We start from the raw sequence: 26,318 nt of genomic DNA, 5'->3' as shown, positions 1-26,318 counted from the left end.
AGCCCAATGGTTGCCATTAATTTGATCTGAACTGATTTTATAATGAAATGATTTTAGAATGTTGTATTATTTTACTGTTGTTAGCCGCTCTGAGCCCGGCTTCGGCTGGGGAGGGCGGGATATAAATAATTGTTTTATTATTTATTATTATTGTGGTACACAGCAGCAGTTAATGCAGTGTCCCTGATTAAACTGTTTTTAAAATGTTTCTGGGCTGCACCAGGAATGTCTGAGGATCCATCGGATGCCGGGCTTCACCACTGTAATTTTGCTGCCTGATATTGTGTGAGAATCAAAGTTCTGTTCTCTCTCAGGACTGGAGAAAGTTATATGTCATCTGGAGTTCATTATTTGAACTGTGTGTGATAGGGCAGCATGGAACGAGTTCTATTTTCACATCAAACAATGTTTTGGGAAGTTTTAACCAGTACTTCTCATTTGAATTCATGAAAGTGAGAAGGCAGATTCACACATCAGCCTCTCTACAGCATTCAGAAGTCTCCTGCAGAGTTGTGTACTTGGAAAAATGTAGCCTGCAAAAAGGTAGCACACCAATGGTAAACCTGTTGTTTTAGAAGTCTATTTTGTACAGAATCAGAACGAGATTTCTGCGTAACTAGTTCATCTAAAATTGGCTGCTTATGGGGTTGCATCCCATAATTGGTGCCATTTAAGCCCATGTTTAAATCTTCTATTGAAATCACTGGGACTTGTAGCTCAGTCCTGTGCATATTTGCTAAGGAGCAAACCCCACTGTGTTCAAGGCAGTTACTCCCAGGAAAGTGTACATAGGACTTCAGATATATGGTGCAATCCCACATGCAAGATCTCATGAGCCAATACTGCAAGAGGTGAGATATGTTTTCACTGGGAATATTGGAACAAATGCTTTTATGCTCATGTGCCCCCACAATGGACTATCCTCTTTTCAATAACAGATGGATACGATTAAAGGGGGGAACGTTCCCACATGGACATCTTAAACCAACAACTTCCTAACCATGGCTGTGCCCACTTTGCAGACTATGCTGCATAACCTTGCTTGTTGCTGCCACCTGATTTTATGTCTTTCTTCAGTTGTGGGGTGTGGGGATGTTTTACCCACTAAGAGATTTGAATGAGTGATGTCCTGAGTGTTTCTGTTTATTCACAGTACCACAGGGCACCATTGGTGGCAACACAGCATACATGTTTCCAGATCATATTGTGTGTGCTAGCTCATTACATATCCATGTGGTGTTTGGACACCATGGTACATGGTGGTGAGCACTGGCATTTTCATTTTGTCATTTTCCCATATTCCCGCTGTATTTTGTATTCTCTGAGTTGTGGGTTTTCCCCTCCCACTTTTCTAGGTTGAAAGTCTATCGGATATGGTGGTTGTCCTACCTGGACAGCTGTGCCATATCTCTGGACCTGCTGTGAGCATAGAATTGCTCGCGTAACTATGGCTGAACTAACTTCATAGCATGTTAATTGTCCTTCAGAGTAAATACTGCAAAATACAACAGCCATGGAATATTTGGCATGCATTAACTGAAAGCTAAAAAGAAATTCTAATGTTCTCTTAGCAACAATGTTGGATATAGTGGTACTCCTCACGATCTGTGTAAAGATACTGCTACAGGCCATCCCAATTTCTACCCTGGAGGTTAATAGGGGGCATTATGTCACCACAGGAAAAAAGGTGCCCTTTGAAACTAAGATTTCTGAACAATGGTCTTAAGGAAGGAGAAAAGAGGGGCCTGAACTCCATACACTAGCTGGGTGAGGCTACACACAGAGACCTGGGAGAAGGGCTGACTGCTGTTTTGGACCCAAGCTTGCTGGTGCTGAGAGAAGCAATGAGAGACACTCTTGGAGTATAATGTTCTTCACTCTCTCCATCAAGCTGCAAATATGTGTAAAATAAACCATATTTCATAAAGACACCAGCTTCCACTGTGCCTCATTCCAAAGGAACACAAACCTTGGTTCACTGCCAAGACCCCTGGAATCTCACTACTGCTCAGCAGAGGTTGAGGTGGCCAGTAACAACACATTTCCAGAGCCTGCTTGATAAACTTGGATTTATTCTTCTTTTCTTTTTTGCTTTATAATATAAAATTTATATCAACCTTGACAAAACGCAATTGCAGCAGCTAATTAAAAAAACACAAGCAGATGGAATATGCAGAGTTATCTGAAAACAGGGAGAAAGCTGGAACATTACGAGTTTTGTATTAAATCAAGCTGATTTACCAATGGTTAGAAAACAAGAGTTTGATTTTATAATTTTATAATGTAGCAAACCATCTAGTAAGGTAAATGACCCCTGGATGCTTAAGTCCAGTAAAAGGTGACTATGGGGTGCTGCGCTCATCTCACTTCAGGCTGAGGGAGCTGGCATTTGTCCACAGATAGCTTTCTGGGTCATGTGGCCAGCACTTCTGGCGCAATGGAAATGCTGTTTGCCTTCCTGCTGCAACGGTACCTATTTATGTACTTGCACTGGTGTGCTTTCGAACTGCTAGGTTGGCAGAAGCTGGGACAAAGCAACGGGAGCTCACCCCATCGCATGGATTTGAACTGCCGACCTTCTGATCAGGAAGCCCAAGAGGCTCTGTGGTTTAGACCACAGCACCACCCGTGTCCCTTAAAAACCATCTATTATGCAAATGCAAGCAAATTAGTGAATAACTTGTTCCAGAGTTTTGCAGTGGCTACTGCACATATGGTAGTGATTGTTTTAAGAACAAAGACACATAATTAAGTCACAGAGCTCAGTACAAAAAAGCATTTTCATGGTTGTGACTTGGAAGTCTTCTGCTCAAATCCCATTTGATCTGCAAATTAATTTAAACACTTTGGTTAAAAGCTCCCTGCCTTCCTAATATCACATTTCTGAGGGCTCAAATATCTTCCTGTTTTAAAATTCCTCTTTTCCTTCCATCTGAAGTAAAGCGTAATAACACAATTGGCTGTATATACGTTACATCAGGAATGTTAAAGCCTGTGGGAATACCTAACAGTATTAAGGTTAAATTACACAAAATGCAGGAGCTCCATGAGTGCATCTCCTGATGCTTTCATCTTTCCCAAATATCATTAGAGCGGTAACACCGGAGGAAGGTTTAACCCTTCTCCTCACAAGAGATTTTTCCTATCTAAAGTGCTCTCTCTGGTTCTGTTAGCTCCACAGCAAGTGCTGTGGCACATGGCTAATAATACTTTAAAGTTCCTACAACTCAGCTGCACAACCGAGTTGCTGTCCTGTGGTTGCTTAAATGGACAAAAGAAAATATTGGCCCATAGTTTTTCTATTAGATTATAAACATGGAAAAACAACACGAGAATACTGGCTGCTTGATCAGTAGTTGTGACCCCTTTAGTTAGAGTACATTTTCTTTTTGACCAGTGCTTTGTTGTGTGATGTTGTAAAATCTATGGGTGCTCAAGATCCAAAAGGTAGTGCCACAGGAGCCAGCTCCTAGGAGCTAAGTTCCCTTTGCGCCTCCCCATAAAATATTTGAAGGAGACAGGCCCTCCCAAAGTTAATGGGCATTGCCATTCAAATGGTGGGTGCTGTGTCATGTGACTGATTATGTGGGGCAGGGCTTACCTGTCCCCCACCCCCAATATTTTATTCAAGTTGGCACCACTGAGTAATGGTGCCCAAATGGAAAACACTTTTGCTAATGCACGGAGGTTGCTGATTTTCCATGCCCCTTCCAATCATGCCCCTGTCATTCTATTGCATAGAGCCCTTCAACTCTCAGGAGATTTGGGAAGGGCACACAGGGGTCTTCAGCAGGCTTAATAGTTCTGTTCATGGGAACAAAAATTGGGATCCAAGCCATAGTCTTCATTTTAGTGCAGTACTGGAGAGAAGGAGCCTCAAAGCACATAGTCATATTACTATATGAATCAGTGTATAGGTATTTATTATTATTTTTCCATATTCATCTGGTGCAGCACAGTTCCAGACCACATCCACACTAAGCATTTGAAGCACTGTGATGCCAATTTCAACTGTCATGGCTTTCCCCCCAAAGAATTCTGGGAGTTGTAGTTTGTTAAAGGTGCTGAGAGTTGTTCGGAGATGTCCCAGAGCTACAATTCCCATAAATCAAATTCACTTCTTTGATGTTCCCCCTCAGTTTTCTCTTGTTCATGCTAAAGATACCCAGTTTCTTCAACCTTTCCTGAGAGAACTTGTTTTCTACATCTCTAATTGCCCATTCTTCTTCTCTGAACTGTTTCTGATTCATCCACAACCTTCTTGTGTCACAGCATTCAAAACTGAACAAAGTACTCCAGATGAGGTATGATTAGTGCAGAATATTAGCTGTGTTTGAAGCTGCATCACCTTATCAACTCATGTTCAGCAGCTAATAGTTTATAATCCTGAGATCCAATCCTGGGGTCCTTTTCACATGTCAAGTCAGGTAACCCCCATCCTATACATCTACATTTGATTATATTTCTTTTTGCCTGGATGAAGAGTCTGAATGTGTCACTATTGTAATTAAATCTCTCATCCCACCCCCTTCTCCAGCTTTTGCAAAGCAAAACGGCTATGGGGGAGAGGGACAGGAGGTTAAAAGAGTAGCAGGCCTGTGGCAAGAGCAACCTTTCCCAAATAATTTCTTGCGATTAGAGGGGCAGGCACTATCTGTCTTCAGGTCAGGCACTGACAACTCGGTGACACTAATTACCTGCTTCAGGTAAGTATGGTAGCAGAAAATGTTTTTAAGAGCAGGGTGCCAGTTCCAGGGTGAACAGAGTATAAAGTGATCCTCTTGGGTGTGGATAAGCTCCTTCCCTGGCTACAGCCCAGGGGCAGCTAATATCTTCTGCACCTTGTCCCAAGTGGCTCAGCTTCTGAGTTTTGTTGTGGGAGAAGTAGGTGCCTCGTTGAAAGAAGTAATGATAGCCTTATAATGCTTCTTCATGCTGTAAGTTCAGAAATACAGGAAACATCTGGCCCCTCACAAGTTTGTTCTTGAAAGGCCAGGCTGGGGCACTCATGCATGAGTGGAACTGACTGTAAGTGCTCCAAGAGCAACATGGGAATGTACCAGAGAAAGGAAAATTTCCCACTCCCTCTCCTAGAAAGAAAACTGCATGAGAAAGGAGATGTGAACAGTAGCCTAAGATGAAAATGGAAAAAAACTGTTCATAGCCTCGGGGGGGGGGTACCATATGCCTTGTGGAACTACTAACAGTTCAATGGACATTACCTCCCTGAAAGGACTCTCAGAAAATCCAACCTAGACCAAGCTTTTTGCTGAATATGCAGCATATAAAATATATTTACCAAGCATCTGAAGGATTAATGTTTTGCAGAAAAGCCTCACAAGTATGAAGTGGTTTGCTTCTGTGAAGCAAAGGACATGAGTTCTGAAACTCAAAAAATCAGAAGTGAATGAAATGCAGTAGTACACAATTTGTTCTGAATGCACATAGTTATGGTTGTGGACATGATGAAAGTCAAATACACTTTTAAACATATTTATGCTGCATTACTTCGACCTCCCATGGGTAATAAGGAAATAAAAATAACTTTATAAAAATAGGGTAGTGCTTAGAAAAGTTTTACATTCGTTAAGTCTGGTGCAATTAAATTATTACCTGGAGCATTTGATTAAACATTCTCTAGAGGTTGACAAATCTAGTATCCATAGGTATGTTTTCTAATGTTACTTCCAAACTATCAACCTCACTGTTTTTTTCTCCTCGGACAACAACCTTTACATATTTTTCAGAAGCATGCTTTGCGTTCGATTGACTTTTATTTTCCAAGGGTATGTTTTCTTGAAGAGTGTGTTCCATGGTGCTCAGCCTGTCCTGGCAGCACTTTGGGTAGTTCTTGAAGCATTCAAAGGTATCGTTGCACTTTTCGCAGGGAAAATAAGAACATCCTTCTACGATCTGCATGGAGTTACTGCTGGATTCATGTCTTCCCTTAAATGGTTTCGATTGGACTTCCAGAACTGATCTATAAGAACAGCTCTGTACATGCTTGAGACAAAAACAAGTTTTGATGCATAATTGTTGGAGAACAGCAAAATCTTTGGCAATGGTGCTTCGGAAATTAGGCTTTAGCATAAGATACATAACTGGGTTATAGAGTGTTGAAGACTTAGCAAATACAGCAGGTACAGCAAAGGCTAGTGGAGGAATCCTCTCTATTGACCCAAAGGCTGCCCACATGGCAATGACGGCATATGGGCTCCAGGCAGCAAAAAATCCAATGCATACAGCAATGCTCAGCTGCAAAGTTAAAAGAAGAAAAGAAAGTTTGTGCTATTCAAAACAACAAAACAGTAGGTGGGTTAGATCAATAGATTTCCTAATTCACTGTCCTACCTCCAAGCAACAGCTGCCTAAGAGTGATGACATGACTGTCAGTCAATTTCAGGGCCATTAACAGATTTTGTTTGGCTTTTAGTCTAATTACAGTTTGCAGCTCTAACAATTACGGTGTCATCACTGGTATTATAATCTCATTGGCTTAATTGTTCTAAATAAGATGTGCTTTGTTTTTAATAATGTGAACCAGATGAATTCATTTGGTGGAGATTTGTCTAATACTTGGCCCTTTTCCACAGGCATACTTGCCACCACAATAACCAAGTGGCAATAGCCACTAAACATGCATTTAGCTCCTTCAGTCCCCTACACTTTGTGATATGGTCCCTCCCAAGGGTTTATGACCTACACTGGGCAGCCAAGATTGCAAATAGGCTACAAATAGCTATGAATATATTCAAAGAGCACAGCATCCAATCACAGTCAAGGAGATGAAGGTGCATCTTGCAAGCTAAATGGCAGACAAAATAGAGATTGTTTCTATTCTTATTTGTTTTATTTGTGAGTTTATTGGTTGCTTCCTATACCCTGAAGCGATTTAACAATAAAAGCGCTAACAATAAAAACATGCTTAAAAATGATTTCACACTTCAATGATGGATCCGCAGCAGGAGAACTGAGACAGTCTCCGCAGTTGGATGCATAGCTCAGGTCCCATATCTTCCCCTCTGCTAGTGCAATAGGAATCCAATCATACAAAACAAACACTATGGCTTTGCTACCAAAGCATAGCAATGGTTTTTCCATTTTCCAAGGTTAAAACCTGGGAAAGCCCATGAGCAATCAGCCTGCAAACAGCATTTCCATGCTCACAAAAGTGGTGTTCTTCCTTCATATTTGATCATACATTCACATACCCACACAGAGTTCAGGGAGTATGCAAACTCTTTATTTGAGGCAACTTAAGTCTTTACTTACATTGCCTTGTTCCTGCATTCTGCCCAACACTTTGACCATTACAAAGCACTCAAGAATTATGCAATTTCATGCAATCTTACATTCAGTCCAAAAATGGAAGAGGAAAGAAGCACCAGTCACAAAGCCTCAAAAATTGAGGTGATCCTTAAAAGGTGCTTCATATTTTAGTCTTTATGGCAGGGGTAGCCAATGTTGTGTCCTCCAGATGCTGTGGACGCCAACTCACATCATCCCTGAACATTGGCCATACAAGCTAGGTCCACTTTTACTATACCTGCTTCCATTTATGGATGCATATGCAAAGCTTCAAACAACTCTGTGAGGCTCAATAAAGATAAAAGCCAATAAAGACAATTTCACCTCTACTATAAATGTGCTTTAAAATATCAAGAGAATGTCAACATCAAAGCCAGCATATCTGCTCTGTTTATCTCCTGCTGATCTCCTCCATTTTTCGGAAGCATTTATCAAATGGGATATATAATAGTTCTGAAATAGGAAGGTTCTTTTTTTATATTAGCACTTAAGAATATTGGTTGTAACTATAAATAAAGCGAGGATATATAATCATTTGCTTTGACAACCAATTACCTATACATATTTCATAGTGCCAGCATCTGTTCTTTTTAGTGGAGCTAAAAGCTCTCTCAGATTAAAAGATTGATCAGCTGCAGTTAATCACAGGCTACCTCCCCACCATTATCTGCTGTCACACTCCTCCTAGGGATGAAGGGGAGGGTCCTAAGAATGCACTCAGTGAGCCCCAATCTTTCTTCAAAGGAGGCTTGGCAAGTCATCCCCCCCCCCCCCGAACAAGTGAGTCCAGGACACATTTCATCTGCCTACATTCGCTTTTAATAAAGCATGATGCACACCTGATTCCAATCACTCCTCCATTGAAGAATGCACTGGGGAAAAGGTACAACGAACCCCACACCCCTGGTATGTCTCTACCACTCTATTGTCACTCTTCCCATTTATGGCCTGGCATGAGAGACAAGATCATCCTGAGTGAGCAGGCCATAAACATCACTTCTGGCCTGCACATGCTTACTTCCAATTGGGCCAAAACTGCTGGAGCATGGAGGCCACATTATGAATTAGAGTGACATGTATGCTACTACACTGGCCATAGAAACAAGGCGGCTCCCTCCATCTTAGTGGGTGGCACAAGGCAAAGTTCAGCTTGGAGATCCAGGTGTGAGCACTAATTCCCTTCCCCATGAACTTTAATGAAACGTTAACATTTTTAAGATTCCTACAAGCCCAGGTAATAGAAAATCAAGGGTCTGGTTATAGCACCAACCCTAAATCTAGCATCAGTGTAAAAGCTGGTAAGACAGTCCTGTTCACAAGCCAAAATTTCTACAAGTGTAAAATGTGGACCAACAAGCAATCTTTGGCACCATGAAAAGTATTAGGAACAGAAGTCAGAATAACAGGATTCTTTATTCTTAGCCAGGAAACTCAGTGCCAAACACAATTCCTGTTCATGCTTCAGTATAATTTCAGAATATCATAGCCCTCTTCTCTTGCTTCTTCTATCCACAGATTCCATTAAAGGCAAGAGGCTGTCAACATAAGTGCACAGCAGCCATGGAAACCAACTTGTTCAGCACCAGTGACCACATCAGGAAGACTAGATGGCAATTATGATGCTTTGCTTATGCAGCCTGGGGATAGCGACAGGGTGCTTGGAGTGAGTGGGCACCCTGCCATCTGTATGCTCAACCCTATATTCCAGTACAACTTATCACTTCTAAGGGGAAGTGACTTGTTGAGTCCAGGAGACAGTTAATGATAGGACATTTCCCTAAGTTAAACTAGTATTGCTGCAACAGATGTGTATATTTGGTGAGATTATCATGGGCTCCTACTTGACAGGGCCTACAGCAAGACAAACCCTTTCCTCCTGCCTCCATCCTTGCAAGAGTTTACACAAATTGCATCTATTTTTATATTTGTTTTCTAAAGTACACTCATGTAGCCTTTAAAATGGGAGAGACTAAATGCTAAAGATTGCTTTAGGACTGAATTTAAATCAAAAGCTGTTTAGCAATCTGGTCATCAGTTTTACCACTCCATTGATAAACTTGATATATGTTGGAATAGATTCAGAAGAAAACAAAGTGAACTAAGTTTTTCCCTCCTTGCAGCAAGGCTCACCTCCTCCATGAATTAGATAGCACAATAGTACTATGCTAGCAGCATAATAATAGAAAGATGGAGCTTCCATAGACTGCATGAATTACAGTGAACGCATTGACAGATTGCAGGCCAGAATCAATGTAGTCTCTGATTGTTCAATCGTTAAACAGAAACTCTGCAGGCATTAATCAACAGGACAATGAAACTTGCATCTAAAATGTTCTTTAATGATATATTGCACTTAACACTTCTGGCAAACAAGTTATGGTGCTGTGATATACTGCAAAGAGCTTCATTGCCTAAAACACACCATAATTTACAGGCTATATAGAATTGTGTGGCTTCATTGATCTCAGTGGAACTACAGCTGAGCAAATGGTTTGTAAATTACCCATAACCAACTCTTAAGAGTCTAGCTACCGTTGGCCTGATCCTGAATAAGCTCGGCCTTCCTGAAACGTTGACTGAGCCAGCAGCCCAAAAGCTAAACAACTTTCTCCCTAGAATGTCCTTGCAAAAACGTCAGATTTGTCCCATCAGGGCAATCTCCGTCCATTTGTCTCCAAAGGATACACATTTTCTAACCTAGCTATCTTACATTTTAGTACTACCTCAGTAAAGAGGTAGAGACAGAAAGATACCTGAAAGATTATTTCCCTAATCTAATTTTCCAAAATGCTGCCATGTAAATTTTTAATTTGAATCAGATTTAGAGTCAACAAATAAGCATAAAGGAAAATATAATACCACAACAAACTACATTAAAACTGTTTTGTTGTATTGTAGATGTCTCCATTTTGATAAAATATGAAAAAAGCCTGCATTGTTCCCCCACATTTTGATTTTTAGTCATGGGAATAGTCCCGTATGTTATTCCCATGACCCAAATTGCAGAGTGGAAGAAAAAGGTCTCATCTGTTCCCCTTGATGGAATGCCAATGGCAAGAGTGTCTTCCCCTCTGATAAGCTCTCTTCCCCATCAAAGTTCTTCATGTCCTGCAGAGACTGTGAGAGGGACAAGGGGCAAATTGTCTCCCTTCATGACAGGGGAAAGAGAAAGTGGGAACGTGTGCAGAAGTCAGTGGTTTAGTCATCACTGCTATTCTGGACTTTCATGTTAGGGTTCTCTGCATGCTTACTGGAGGGTAACCCTCATTGAACTCAATGGGATTTTGCTTTTGACTATGTATAGCTCAGGCAATTAGTAATTTTGGGGTGAGTGCAAGAGCCTGTTGGACCCATTAAACTGAGGACTAAGTTTAAATGCTTTTGGCAAAGCATGCTTTGTTTCTTTCCCCTGCAGAGCTAGGCAGTCTCTCAGCAAAGTTTCATATCTAGAGTAGAGAGTCAGACCTATCCTTCCTGGCTTAAAAGAACCCCATTTTATTAAGCAGGGAACAAGTGCCAGGCTCAATTGCTGTGCCCTTCCCTGACACCTGGCTTCAGCACTTTGATCCTGATCTCTTTAAACCACAATTCCCTATTACGATCAATTGAAACAATCTCAACAGATCCATGGAAACATCTGGCAAGACCTATTAAATTAGAGTATTTAATATGCATTGTAAACTGTTTCTGATTTTGAGCTGCTGCTATGCCTTTTCCCAAGAAATGGCAGACTTGTTGCTATTGTTGTTGTTTATGGGGCTTTGAATTATGTTTATTACATGTGAAAAAGCAATAAAATACTTTTTAAAAAACAGTGAAAATCAATAGGTGAAGAAAAAAGAACACGGCTTTTTAAATACCTTGGCTGTAACAGCCTGCACGTTGCTCATCCTGGTGGGTCCCAGGACATGTTGCTCCACTGCTTTTCTGGAGTCTTTCACCGTAATCAGAATAAGAGTATAGGAGGTAACAATTACTCCACAGGGGATAATGAAACAGAAGACAAAAAGGACAATCGTGTAAGACATTGCTGTTGTGTTTATATTTGATGAATACCAGTCAATGCAACATGCTGTACCATAAGGTTCGGCTCCATATTCTCCCCAGTGAGCCAGTGGGGAAAGGGCAAAAATGGCTGCATAGGCCCAACTGCATCCTATCAAGATCCAGCCATGTTCTCTCCTAAATCTATTCCCTGAAATACAAAATATTCACATTTAAGATACACGGGTGAGATGTTGCTTGTAATAATACTGAAGCTGGTTTTAAGTCCACAAGTCAAAATACAGGTCTCTCTGTTTACTGTCTACAGAGAAGTGGTGACTAGCTTATGGCCTTCCAGAATTTATTGGATTCTAACTCTCATTAGCTACAACTAGTATGCCCAACCCAACTCATATGCCCAACCCAATAGTTACTAAACCAACCATGACCAGTGTGGGGAGCAAAACATAGTGTTATGTCCATACCAAAGGAACAAAGCAACCCAGGTTGGCCTATACAAGGGACATCCAACTTCCTAGAGACTACAATCTACTCACATGATTAAAATCTGGCAGTGATCTACCCCTTTTGGTTGAGCTTTTTTAAGGGAGAAATTATTTGTTAATTTAGGGGATCAGGTCTAATAAATAACCTGTTGAACATCCCTGACCTATACATAGTAAGCAAGTAATTATTTTCTGTCATGACATGTACATTGTGTTGCTATTCAACAGCCCTCCAATGCACGTTATAACAGTATTATTCACAAAAAGGGGGGAACCCTTCTACAGAGAGACAGACAGAAAGAAAGACAGAGAAAGAGAGAGATCATGCTCCCTAACACTCCATTTCCTGGGACTCAATGGCCATACTAGAACTGCCACAATGATAACCTCGCCAAAGCATTTAGTACCAAAATTAGTGTTGCATAACTCTTAGTTCTTCTAAATTTGTGCAGAAGGAAAGAAAAAAATTTATTTACCATAAGTTGGGAAGCAAATTTTTAGGCAGCACACAGTACTCAGTAATGTTAGTGTAGACAGACTGCAGATTCCAAAAAATACTCCACAAAATGCATAGAACAAGCAAACCTGTTGGCCAAATAACCACCTAGGAAGAAAAATGAAAGAGTTATTAATATCAAAAAATACTCTTCTCAGTCATATATTCAAAAGTAACTTTCAAGGGTCACTACTGTACTGAGATAGCAATACTGATTATAGTCCATGCTCATTCTGAGCCAAGAGGAACCTTAATGTATCTTTGTCTATAAAAAAATAATGCACGTAAATGCTTGTAACCATCCCATGAAAGAAATTATGTTGCTTCATATTTTAAAAACATAACTGAAAACACAGCATGCATCTGGAAGGATTCTGACCAATATATAAACTCATTAAAGAAATAACACGCCATTCTATAAAAGCGTTCAGTATCTTGCCTGTATCTCTGGCAAGTAGTGTCTGCTTGATACCATTTAACTTGAAAAACGGCTGCTTGAAGTTGGGTGGAGAAAAGGCACATTTGAAAATTGTGGATGTGCAGATTTAATATTCTTACATATTGAGATAGAACTGAAGTCTAAAGAAAAGGAAACTCCAGTGTAATGATCTCTCACACAAGTTATGGGAGTACTGCAATTGTTTGCTTATTTGTCCTGACACCCTGTCATCAGATACTTTACTGGGCCCCTTCCCATTTTGACAGCAGTACGTAGAAGAACGAGGTATTTAAATTAAAGAAAATTACTTTTATAATAAGCCATATCAATAATAATATCTACCTTGTATTAATTGCCCCCATCAACTTGAGTCCCAAAGATGAACTCTTAAATCTGTGTCTATCTCCTGACATAGACCATCCAAGTCTCAGTGCCAAAAGCCTGACTGAAATTGATCTCACCCAAGAGAACCTAGAGCTGGTCAAAAGTGGCATGAGCAACTGTTCAAATCTTCCGAGTACAAGGGGGGATTTTTCAACCACTCATAGGCTGTGCAAAAGATTTACAATTACAACTAATGGCAGGGAATACTGGGGAGCACAACTCTGACTTTTTTTCAAAGCAGGACTGATGTCACCATCTGCAAGAGTGCCAGGTAATTAAGAGAAGCCTTGCTCTGGCAAGTGAATGAGACAGTAATGAGGCTTTTACATTTCTTTGTGACAAGCATAGCATAGAGGATGCCAGATAATGAGGAAAATAACAGAGCAGATGCTGGATGCTTCTTTCTTTTTCTTTGATGGAATTCCTACTTCTCTACCAGTAATTTAAACAGTAACACTTATTTGCAAAATTGTATGCATTTCAACTGGGACGCGGGTGGCGCTGTGGTCTGAACCAGAGCCTGGGGCTTGCCGATTGGAAGGTTGGGGTTCCCCGCGACGGGGTAAGCTCCCGTTGCTCAGTCCCAGCTCCTGCCAACCTAGCAGTTCAAAAACACATCAAAGTGCAAGTAGATAAATAGGTACTGCTCTTGCAGGAAGGTAAACTGTGTTTCCGTGCGCTGCTCTGGTTTTGCCAGAAGTGGCTTAGTCATGCTGGCCACATGACCCGGAAAAACTGTCTGCAGACAAACTTCAGCTCCCTCAGCCAGTAAAGTGAGATGAGCACCGCAACCCCAGAGTCGTTCATGACTGGACTTAACTGTCAGGGGTCCTTTACCTTTTTATGCATTTCAAATTAAAAGCTAAAAGTTTTATTTCTGCTGGATAAATATTTTTAGTTAAAGCTCAATGTGTTTTACAGTGGTACCTTGGGTTAAGAACTTAATTCTTTCCGAGGTCCGTTCTTAACCTGAAACGGTTCTTAACCTGAGGCATGCTTTCGCTGATGGGGCCTTCTGCTGCCACTGGCTCACGATTTCTGTTCTTATCCTAGGGCAAAGTTCTTAAACTGGAGCAACCACTTCCTGCTTAGCGAAGTTTGTAACCCGAAGCGTCTGTAACCCGAAGCATCTGTAACCCAAGGTACCACTGTACAAGTTAAATGAGCTTACTCCCAGGTAACAATGTATAATTGCACTTGTGTGTGTGTATAACGGATCCACACAACTCCTTGGAGGCATGGCTAGGGATTATCCCTGGGGAGTGGCTACAGCAGTTTTCATGATGAGGTCATGAGCGTCAGAACGCATAACCTTGAAAAAGAAACATAAGCAATTCCACTAATGTATTCCTTTCATTTCAATTGTAACTGAATTTCACTCTGTAAAAAAAATAAAAATCATTTGTAACTAAGTAACAATGACATGTATTACTGTAGAAAGGGAAGCTGGATCTTTTGTTATTCCTTCCACCGAAAATTAGGAAACCAGGTGGAGTAATTGTACTGAATGAATGCAACTTTTCCCCCAAAGGTATCCTAAGTGACAACAGTGTTGTGCAGCTCAGAATACTAATTACTGCCAGCAGCTTGAAAGACTGCTTTTCTCAGCCCTTGGAATTATTCATCACTATAGTAATAAAAAAATGTGGAAGAAGAAAAGTTTAGTTACTGTTTCCTACTAACAGAGAACTTCAGTGGATGCACATTGAACACACCTGTGTGAAAGGCTGGATGTAACAGCTAGAGGGTACAAGGTCAGAGTCATACCAAGGTCACTGATGGCCAAATTGATCATGAAGTACTCTGCTGGTTTCAATATGTTCTTTTTCTTGTAGGAAACATAGAGAAGGATACTGTTCCCACAAAAGGAGCATATGCCTGTAGGACAAAACAAAAAAGGGTTAACTGTTTTCACTCTCATTCGCATTTTGACTTTGCGTGAAAGTAGCATGTTGTCCTTTTCTCCAGTGGCTTTAAAGGGAAAAGCATACAGGGATGACTAATCATGATTTTTATATAGGTGTTTTTACAAAAAATAATAATTTTGCAGCATGATTTCCAAATTGTTCTCTTTCCTTCAGTGCCAGTTGATTCTTATCACCCTCGCCTCCAAAGTGGTTGAGCACTTTGTAAAAATTAATGAATATGAACCATATAATAAAAAGTATACTATCTGTACAGAAAAAATTCGACATAAAACAAGGCAGCAGGGAACTAATGGCACCTTACCATGAACCAAATTTAGTTCAAGTTATGCTGACCCAGACTGCAGCCCACTCCACAAAATGCTAAAAAGCCACTCAAGCTTTTTATATATTGCCAATCAGGTTTTCATGATGACCGCAGCTAACCTAGCTGACTGCACTGTTAAAATGAGCAGTAGCGAATTTATTCAAGGCACTAATTGAGCTCAAAGCTAAAGGCAAATATATCAAATCCAGATCAGTCCTCTGAACCATAATGGCTACCATCTTCTTTTGTGCACAGATGCACCATATGGAAAGGCTATATCTTTGTGTTTCTATAAAATAGGGTAAGAACAGCTTTTGAGGCACAACACTGGAGAAACTAAATAGAGGAAAAGGCAAAACAGTTTATATCTCAGCACCTCTCTTCCAATTAAATTTGGAACTCCCTGTGCCTGTTTTAAAGAACACACGCCAAAAGATCCCAGGTCACATGTGATTTGGCCCTAAAACGCTATGAACCTAGGCCAGGGGTGACCAATGTGGTGCCCTCCAAATGCTGTTGAATGATACAAATTGCAATTTGGCAACATTTAGAAGGTACCACATTGGCTGTCCCTGTCCTGGACTGTCTCAGAGATATTTAGTCTTAATGTTTAGTTCATCAAGTACTTGAGTTAGTTGATTTGCCAGGAAAGTCTTCAGATTCAGTAAAGTCCAATATAAATTTCTGCTAGCTTGCCAGGAAACAATAAACATTATTCCCACAGTAATTGTAATCTGTGTTCTTTATTTGTGAAAGTTCAGCTAAAACACTGCTTCCCACAACACATCAATATGTCTGTGAAAACCCCAATGTGTACTTTGTGCCTTATATCATCATTTAACTCCAACTTCTATATTTCCCCCCACCTTAACACCCATGTGTATCTATGCCTACCAATTGAGGATTACACGTCATGCATCTGATGGAATGGGTGCTAGTCCATGAACGCTTGTGCTATAATACATTTGTTAGTCTTCAAAGATGCAGAAGACCCTATATTGTCATTACTTAAAGATTACTTCCTTCACTAGAAAACACTTCAGTCTCTAAAGGTCTGATGGCACATGAAGGTACCACCTTACTGAAGCTAAGCAAGTGTGGTTAGATGATGGGAGACCTCCTTGGAACAACATATACCGTATTTTTCGCTCTGTAAGATGCACCAGACCATAAGACGCACCTAGTTTTGGGAAGAGGAAAACAAGAAAAAAATATTCTGAATCTCAGAAGCCAGAACAGCAAGAGGGAACGCTGCACAGTGAAAGCAGAAATCCCTCTTGCTATTTTGGCTTCTGGGATAGCTGCGCAGCCTGCATTCGCTCCATAAGACGCACACACATTTCCCCTTACTTTTTAGGAGGGAAAAAGTGAGTCTTATAGAGCAAAAAATACGGTATTTCACCTTGGGTTCCATGATGCTTCTGTGTAAAAATGGAGTGTAAAATATAAGGAAATACAATAATAAAAAACTCAATTTAAACTAATTTAAACCAATGCAAATGTAATTATTTTAATACACTTACTTATTTAAAAAATGAAATTCTGCATACTGCTTTATGCATTCCAACTACAATACTGTGAAGCAAAATTCCCATTGTATTGATGGGCAAAACTCAGAGTGTAATTTGCCCATTGCTGTCCCAGGAAATCACAGCTGAACAGAAATCTGAATCCAGGTTTCCTGGGGTCCAAGTCTAGCAGAGGCCTCCAGTCTATATATACTGCAGTTGGAGCTTTCTCCCCTCTAGCAGCTTGTCCAGTTGCATATGTACTTCACACAGGAAAATGTGGCCACCTTCTGGATGGGTTATATTTCAGATTGTGTCACCTACAGCCTTTGCATCTACTACCAAAGCACACATAAGCAATATAAAGCTCAGACTGGGCCGGGAATGAGAAAACAGATACATGGGTAAAAGGTAAGGTAAAGGACTTGCCGATCGCATGGTCGGCGGTTAGAATCCCCACAGCGGGGTGTGCTCCCGTCATTTGGTCCCAGCACCTGCCAACCTAGCAGTTCGAAAGCACCCCCGGGTGCAAGTAGATAAATAGGGACTGCTTACCAGTGGGAAGGTAAACGGCGTTCCGTGTGCTGCGCTGGCTCGCCAGATGCAGCTTGTCACGCTGGCCACGTGACCCGGAAGTGTCTGCGGACAGCGCTGGCTCCCGGCCTATAGAGTGAGATGAGTGCACAACCCTAGAGTCTGGCAAGACTGGCCCGTACGGGCAGGGGTACCTTTACCTTTACCTTTAAGGCAACTATGGGGTGTGGCGCTCATCTCACTTCAGGATGAGGGAACCCAGCATTTGTCCACAAACAGCTTCCTGGGTCATGAGGACCAAGGAGTTAAACAGTATCACACACATGCCAGTGACACAGTTATAAAATCTTTTGTTTTCTAGAATGTGAAATACAATCATCATCATATGCAGAGAATATCACAATCATATGTACAGAATATCAAACAATCACTCTTACCAAATATAATATAGAAGATTCCAACAATAATATCAGCTGCTTCAGTTATTTTGGAATGAAATGTTGCGTTCACAAAGTAAGAACCCATCTGAAAAAAAATAGGATGGAAGAAGAAAGAATTCAAGGTAAGTGCATCTCAGGACCCTCAGTTTTCAGGTACAGTGTTTTCAAGCATTGATACATAAATGTGGAGGCATTTTCTTAAGCCTCACGGTAATTTAAAAACTGACGTTTTGAGACTTTAAGGAAACATGACCAGATTCAAACCCTCTGAGAATCTGGGATCTCCCCCACAACCTGGTTGGGCAAGCACAAGTCTACTTGCTCACTATGCACAGGCTACTTGGAGCAGGGGTCACAAACATGTCACTCATAGGTGCACATACAACATTTTATTGCAGTTAATAGGAAATAGAATAAGATGTGGCTACAGCGTATGTGTGATGCCTACAATAATTTTTCCAATTTGCAAATGTGCCGAAGCTTTATCCACACCAATCTAAAAGATGCCATAGAATGACATTGGATTTATGTGTTCCTTCGTGGCACCACAAACATAACGGTAAATGTTTAAAAATAAACTATAAGAATCACAAGTGTCGACATTATTCATTCAAACTTTATTAAGAATGCCCTTCTCACAATTCATCACTTTAATACTGCATCCTATGTGCTGAAAAATATTTTTCAAGTCACAGTAAAAGTATAAATAGCACAGAATATATTCTTCAAATACAGTCCTTATCAACAACCTTTTATGATGTTCATAATTCTAATTTCACAGGGCTCAATGCAACTTCTGTATGAAGTCACTATGGAAAAATTGCCCAAATAAAACAATCACTAAGTTATCCAAAGGATACTTCAACAAGATATTTATAACATGAGCAAGCAACCGTGCACTACCAAGGAAAGATGAGCAAAAACAGAAATTTTCATCACAGATTTTACATCAGTGATTGTGAACAGCGGATTGAGAGCCTTCAGAGGGACACACAGACTTCAAACATGTTTCACCAAGCTACGTACTCAAAACAAGGTGGTCTTGTTGTCTTGGCAGCCCAGGACCTCCACACAAGGTCCGGGCTTGCATGTCAAAGAGGTCACATTGATGCTGGTAACGTAGTAAAAACAATGCAGGAGGCAGAAGTTATGAGTTACCAATTTCTGCAGCCCCAGCAAGAACTGTGAATCTCCAGCTGTTTGATTTCACCCCTGGAAGCACACTCCATTGTCTCTCAAGAGAGATGGATGCCAACAACACTTAATGGTGCTTCATTTACTTACCACCCAACCTATTCAAATATTTAGTTAAACTACTTTTGACTAGGCCCATGAGTGGTGACTAAAGTTTGGCTTACACCTGCGGTTTGTTCATGGGGCGATTGGGGGAGGGTGGACTATGCACCCAGGTTTGGGGGGGTGGACTATGCATACAGTAAATGCTAATTCAGATCATGTATTGTTTCCCAACAGTGAAGCAGGAACAAAGGAAGTGTGAGCCACCTGTGGTTTCAGCAAAGAGCACCGGCATGATGTACATTCACATTTAAGTTTTAGTTTAACTGTGGTTTTAAATTATGTGTGGACCAGACCATTGTGTGGGTGAGCAGCCTTCAGCAAGGGATCCTTCGGGGGGTGGGGCGCCTTCAGAGACATGTGCGGATCCGTCACTATACTCACTGACCCTTCCACAAAAAAGGATCACTTGATGAAGGCTCTGTATGTGTCTGTATGTGAAAACAGAGCTTATTTTCTTATTTTCACATACAGACGCGCACGCACACACACACACACACACACACACACACACATCACCTGCCATGATGGTAGACTTTTACTAATTTAATAGGTAATTTTAACTTTCTCTTTTCCCAGAACACATGCTGTAAGTCACTAGCTATTGTTAGTGTTTACTAGGTGATGATTATTATATATTTATTTATGCCCTGCCTTTTCCACTAATGGGACTGAATTACTAGTATATTAAATTTATATAATATTAAATGAAAGTTTTTTTTTTTAATTGACAGATATATACTTAAGTTAAATATATAGATATATGAACTTAACTGAACTTAAAAAAATGTTGACCTAGGACCTGGGGAGACTGGACAATCAGTTCTCAATTATTTTAATGGAAACAGGTCAAACTGAGCCAAAAGAATTGGAAACACTGCTGTGTTTTTATTGGAGAGACCTCATATGACACGATACTGAACAGTTTTATTAATCCCTTATTGTTTTATATCTGGCTTGCACTAGCTACATCATTTTTGGCTTGCAATCAAGAGATATTTATAGCAAGACCCAACAAGCATATGCCAAAAGTTGATGTCTTCAATTGATTAGGACAATGGGTGCCAGCCAAAGTATTCATAAGATATCACCTCTACTTCTCCCTGTAACTTTATGTTCATAACTTTGCTAGAGTGCATCATACCTGTTTGTCACTACCTTAAAGGACTGCTGACACTCTTTTTTTTTTTTTTAACCTTCCTTATTGTGTTGATCTGTCATGGAACAAACCCAGTGAAGAAAATAACAGTGATTACTCAGACCTCATCTCCATCCTTCCTGTTCTCTCTCTTCCTTCCATCACACTTGGCTGGCCACTTCACCAATCATCAATTTCCTCTCTTTCCTTCCTTCTAACTTTCTGTACTAGAGAGTAATTGCTCTCACCTTACTCTCTAACCCAGGGGTCACCAACTTGGTGCCAATGGGTGCCATGGCACCCACAAATGCCTTCATTGGAACCCCTAACCAAGGGACTCAGGAGGGAGAAAAGATGTAATTTCTGTACTTGTGTTATGCTATGCCCCACACAGCAGCCATTTTGTGACTGGTGCTCACAACACTATCTCAAATTTTGAAATGTGCCACTGGTCAAAAAGGTTGGCAGTCACTGTTTTAACCAGCTCCTGTTCACACATGTGCCTATGCATTGTGCTAGATCAGCTGCTAGCTGGCTGGCTTTTGTGCAACTAAAATGCTACACTGCAGAGGCAACACTCAAGTCCACTTGAAAGAATAGAATGGGATTGACTTCTGAATAAATATTACTAGGATTGCTCTCAGACCTGTGCTTTTGCTCCCAGGGAAGCATTGGGGAAGGAGCGAGTATATGACTCTGTGCGTGTGTGTGTTTTTGAGTCTGTCCTCCTTTCTCCTCCAGGTGTAGATGTGTGCAGGATGCTTGTTCCCCCATTCTGCCAAAGTATATGTATATGTGCACTGCTTGTCCTCCTCCACCACCACACACACATATGTATAAGCTGTGTGTGTGCTTTTTGAGTGTGCAAGTCTGCACATGTACACATGCATGCACATGGGCCTCAGAGGGGTGATGAACCCTCAATCTGGCCCCAAGCCAAAAGAAAAAATAGCCATCCACATTTCAGAGTATCAAAATCCTTCTAGCATTACTGTTAAACCTGGCAAATGTTTATATTTAATGTTCAATCCTTCTCAGGCCAAACGCCTCACAGTCAAATGAATCACTTCGTCCGATAAAATATCCTGATTTGCATGTCTAAACACAAGGTAGTTGGAAGTATGTGATAGCGTGCATGCAGAAGATGACTCCAGAGATTCTTATTTTTCTTTCTGCAATGCAGCTTGCTTCTACTTTCCTTTTTCCTCTGCTGGGAAACAGGACATCAAAAGGCTTTCAGATCAATTAGCAACATGAGGAATCAGAGAACATGCCCCAAAGCATAAGTTTTTAATGAAAGTTTGTGTGGAACAAAAAATATTTTCCCAAATTTTATCATGTAATACAATTTACCTAATAATTCTAAGAGTGGTGGTGGCCAATATTTCTCATCCTTGGAATTTAATAGAAGAACCACAGTCAGTTTTGGCTTGAGAAAGCAAGTTACTGATAGACTTGTATCTTGCATACATGTTATTATTACCCTGCAATATCTGAAACTCCTCAGCCTGGATAAAACAAGCACATTGGTAAAGCCCCAGCCTTTTGCTTCTTTTGAGAAACCATGAGTCAAGGGGAAAGTTTGTTAAAAATTCCACAAGCACAGTCCACCAGAAATGTGTCCGGCACAAGCTTCAATGAAACTGTCATTTCTGGAAGAAGGAAAAAAACCACCACTTGTAATATACTACTCAAGCTCTTTCATCTCTTCATAATAGGAATTCTGTTGATGCAAAGGCTGCAAATGATGGACTACAATGTCAAATGCACCACCTGCCCACAATTTGACTGCAACTCTCACATATGTAAAAAGAGTTACATTCCAATGACCAGTAATGAAACCTAAACGTGTTCTCACACTGTGACACTGCTACCTGCACACCCGGACTGTCCATATGCATTCCTGTCACACATCGGAATATTTATTAGAACTCATTCTAATTATTTACTTTTGACCCAATGAGTCTGACCTTTATTTACCTATCCCCTATCCCCACTTTAAGGGCCAACTTTGACGTGTGGGTGGGGCCACTGACCTCTCAGTCATGTGATGCCATGATGACATCAGATGACTGATAGGGGACATACCCACCCACCAGACAAAGTATAAATAAACAAACAAGTATAAATATGTATGAATAAATAAATAGATAAAATAAATGCCCATCATCCTAGACTACTGGTCATGCTGGCTTGAGCTGATGGGAGTCCAACACAAAAGGAGGGCTGCACATTTGCCATTCCAGCTCTGGATGTTTAGAGTTCTTGACCTTTAGAGACCTCACTGAAGGTGGAAAATATGTTTCGATTGTACCATTTACCAAAAAGCAGTATATGATGGACACCTGGGAAGCTGGAAGAAACTATGCAGAACATATCATTGGGAAAACAACCACCTTGGTGTTTAAGCATGCCTAAGTGTCTTTGACTTGTTATGTCTACAGAGAAAGACAAGTACATTGGATTATAGAACAGACACAAATATTTTGTCACACTCCAAACACATGGTTGGAAACAGGCAACTAGCTACTATCCACTCCATCATAGTTTTTAAATAAAGCATATACAATTAGTAACAATTAAAGACAACTCCCTGAACTTACTTTTGAAATTAAAGCTCACCAATAGCAGTATAAAGAAATAGACAAGGGTGATGTGATTGAGGAACATCCTTTTCTTGCTCATAGTAAATGAAAGTTCAAATAGTTAAGATCTATGGAAAGGAAAGGATCCTCCAGAACACCTTGCCCATATTCTGTGTACTCTGGATTTAGCAAGAGCACATAGCACTGCCTTCTTCTAGAGCAGAAGCAGGAAAAAAAGAGCTGTTAGCTAATTTGGTGAGAGATGCAGTTAAAATGAAAGAGCGACACTACAGAGAGCAATCGGCTCCCTTTTACACTACATGAGTACTTGCAACCAAAGAACCATAGCTTCACAGCTTGACAGATGCTAATGAATGAATATCATGTTGCCTGTCTCAATACGCACAGAAAGTCTGAGCTGTGTTGAGCACCTCTGCTATGGCATTACCTCAGACGCTCTTTGTTGCAGAGTTGCCCCTTATCACACTTGGAACTGTCTTCCAAGTTCCCAGCAGGCTAAAAGTAACACCAACTCCCTTGGAAATTAACAGAGCAGGCATTGCTCCCTTCAAGATGTCCTGCCCTGTACGTTCTTTTAATCTTCTTTTGCATTCTTAAGAGGACAGATGAATCCACAACAGCAGCTGTAGTGTCAAAGATGTTCAGAATTAGCAACTGCTGTTGGCAGTTCTTTGTCACAGCAGATGCTGGATAAAGCAGCTTGTGGAATTTAAGGCAAGGTAACCAACCACCTTCTGCAATCTTGCATGGCACAAACTATATAGTAAGATCTACCTCACAGGGATCATAAAAGGAGGTTGCCGGCACCCTGCCCATTTGGATTGCTACTTGACCCTCTCAGAAGCTGGACGCCTTCACAGCCAACGAAAGGAGTAACAGCACAGAGTAAACTGATAACAACATATAGTTATTGGCCACAACTTTCTTAGACAGTGCTGTAAGACACCACATTCTTGTACTACTGTTATTTGCACTTACGTCTCATTAGGCACAGCATAGCTAAGCCTTCATTTTCCACCAGTACCTGACCTCACCTCTCTGAACCCATTGCTTTAGTACTGAACCTGAAAACCCAACAGGACTGCCATCTGTATTTCATTGTTTTTACTGGCAGAACCTTTCTGTCCAATTATAACTGGATGCCTGGCGGAGATTCAACAGGTGTTGCTCTCCACATCAGGACATTTCATTTTGGCACCGGCCCACCTGCTCAAAAATCCAGCCTGGCATGAAGCTATTAGATTTCAGTCGGGCAGGCAGCGGCGTCCTGGCAGAAAACTGGAGACAGAGTAAAGGGGGGGGGCGGGACTGGAAATAAATAAATACATCAATAAAAAATCAAGTCATCAGGAACTTTAGAGTCGAGTAGGCAACAAACAGTCCAAGGTTTAGGGACTGCCAGTTTCCCTTCCCACAAGGCGCTCGCTAGAAGCTGCCAGGTGGTCCAGGCGAGCCCGCGCGCAAATTTACCTTGGCTCCGGGTTGGCGCGCGGGGAAGTCGGCGCAGCTTCGCTCGCTCGCTCGCTCGCATTCTCCGCCGCCGACGCTGCCGCTCTGCGAAGCGCCAGAAAGAAACGAAGCGCTTTCGCCAAGGAACCTCCAGTGACTCACGAGGCGGTAAAGGCAATGCCCGCGGATCTAGAGGGTGAAGGCGCGGATTGGGGCGGGCTTGAGCCGGGGCTGAGGCGAGCCAATCGTTGCTCCAGCATGACGCTACTACTACTACTAGCCCCGCTCCACAACTCCCGCGGGCGCGAAGCACAAGGAGCCCCTTGCCCTGAGGCGACGGCGCCAAGTTGGGGAGCTCAGGGAGCAGAACTTTCCGCTTCTTCCTCACCTCCGCCCGCTTCTCCCGCTTGCTGAGAGGCCGGAGGAAGGGCCATGGCAACGGCTAAAGGGAGCCGCTCTCTCGGGGGCTCCCTCATCTTATAGCCACGGGCGGGGAACTCGAGGGAGTTTCCCTTTCCTCCACCCCCTGATAGCGACTGGCCCTCCAGCATGAGGCGGCTTCCCAGCAGCCTTCCCGCCTTTTGAGAAACTGGATTGGATGCGAGCGGAAAGACCCTGAAGCGGCGCCTCCAGTCAGAAGAAAGCAGGTCTGCTCCGCATCTTCCCATTGGCCAAAGAAATCTCGGCGGCGTCTCTCCGACGGCGCAAGGACTCTCAAGATCCTGGCGCTAATTGGGGGGGGGGGTTGTATTTGATTGCTTGTGTTTGATTATATACTATTCTTATATTCAACTAATAAAATATTTATTTATTTTTTAAAAGATCCTGGCGTGCGCCTTGCGATTGCGCTAGGGCGAAGCGCTGGCGCTAAGTAGGGTAGAAAACCCGGAGCCCACAATCAAAACTGAAACCAAGTAGAATTGTTCTTACTTCTTTGGAATCTTGCGGTGGGGCTGCTGGGCGAATTTAAATTCTGGGTTGATTCAGATTTAGGGACAGCCCCCTTTAGGCGGCCGTGTCTGTTAACTTCAGTTGTGAAGCACATAATTAACGTCTCTCTCATACACACACAGAGCGCCATTCCATGCTTTACCATTGCTTCACGTAAATAAATTTATTTTTATTCTACTTCCGTCCACATTTGTATTCCGCTGTTCCCCCAAGGAATGGATCCTACTTTGTTCTCATAACAATCCTGATAGGGACTGTGCGGTGGAGATCGGATTTGCCCAAGGCAACCCAGTGAGCTCGCTGGCCGAGACAGGTCTGGGATTCAGGCCTCCTCACTACTATGCAGCTCGCGGCCCTCCGGATGGGTAAACTAGACACTGCAACACGGCAGAATAGCCACACCCCTCCATCCACTCAGCACTGATCTTGTGGATATTCGTCTGCTCATGGTGAGAGCCTAAGATAGGATCATCTGTGTCCTAGTGGGAAACAGCAGTTGCATGCAGAGAATGGCTGTTCAGCAGGGGCAAGATGGGCGCGCGAAAGGTGCTCTGCACATGCTCCGTTTTCCCACTGTTCACATCGACGCTGACAGCTGAAGCGTGGCTTCTGCGATTCGCTGCCTCGTCTCCGATGCAGCCCGGGCAAGCCGGTCACCACCGCAAGGTTTACGTACCCGGCGCAGCAAACCGAGCAGAGAGGGGGGAATAGAGAAGGTGGTCAGATTCGCTCGGACATTCACCATGATGGTTTCTGCATTGGAGTCGGAGAAGTGCCAGGTTTTGGAACGGCACATACTTGTAGTGTGCCAATGCAACAATAAAACATGGGTGGTAATTGCAGACTTCCTATGACACCATCGCCCTCTAGGGGCTGATATATGACACCGCGACTAAGGAGCACGGCGCTAACCTAACCGTGGACCAGGAGAGTTGAATAGGATAAGGCTGGGGCAGGATCATCACTCACTCACTCACTGGATCATGAAGCTTGTGAGCGAAGCCTTCCTGAGTCTCCCAGCAGGCTCACCTAAGGTGGTAAGGTCAA

General features: G+C 41.9%; 1 protein-coding gene across 5 annotated transcripts; it reads right to left on the bottom strand.

Moving 5' to 3' along the window:
* Positions 1-5,263: 5,263 nt before the first annotated feature.
* LOC310682635 (opsin-5-like) lies at positions 5,264-26,236 on the bottom strand. 5 transcript variants are annotated; one of them, XM_083451656.1, is made up of 8 exons: positions 22,446-22,834; positions 20,272-20,294; positions 17,829-17,916; positions 14,833-14,995; positions 12,275-12,402; positions 11,387-11,503; positions 11,169-11,242; positions 5,264-6,255 (listed from the first exon to the last, which is right to left on the bottom strand). In XM_083451656.1, exons 3-8 carry the CDS (start codon positions 17,914-17,916, stop codon positions 5,638-5,640), a joined length of 1,188 nt encoding a protein of 395 aa, XP_083307782.1. In that variant the 5' UTR covers positions 20,272-20,294; positions 22,446-22,834; the 3' UTR covers positions 5,264-5,637. The 5 variants fall into 5 exon arrangements, with proteins under 5 accessions (XP_083307782.1, XP_083307780.1, XP_083307779.1 ...); XM_083451654.1 differs by lacking the exon at positions 22,446-22,834 and adding an exon at positions 24,342-26,236 and having other exon boundaries at positions 11,169-11,503; positions 20,272-20,341; XM_083451653.1 differs by having other exon boundaries at positions 11,169-11,503.
* Between the last annotated feature and the right edge of the window lie 82 nt (positions 26,237-26,318).

Source organism: Podarcis tiliguerta, assembly GCF_965153285.1.
Source record: "Podarcis tiliguerta genome assembly, chromosome: 7".
NCBI lineage: Eukaryota > Metazoa > Chordata > Lepidosauria > Squamata > Lacertidae > Podarcis > Podarcis tiliguerta.
This window is presented reverse-complemented; position numbering and strand designations above follow the sequence as displayed.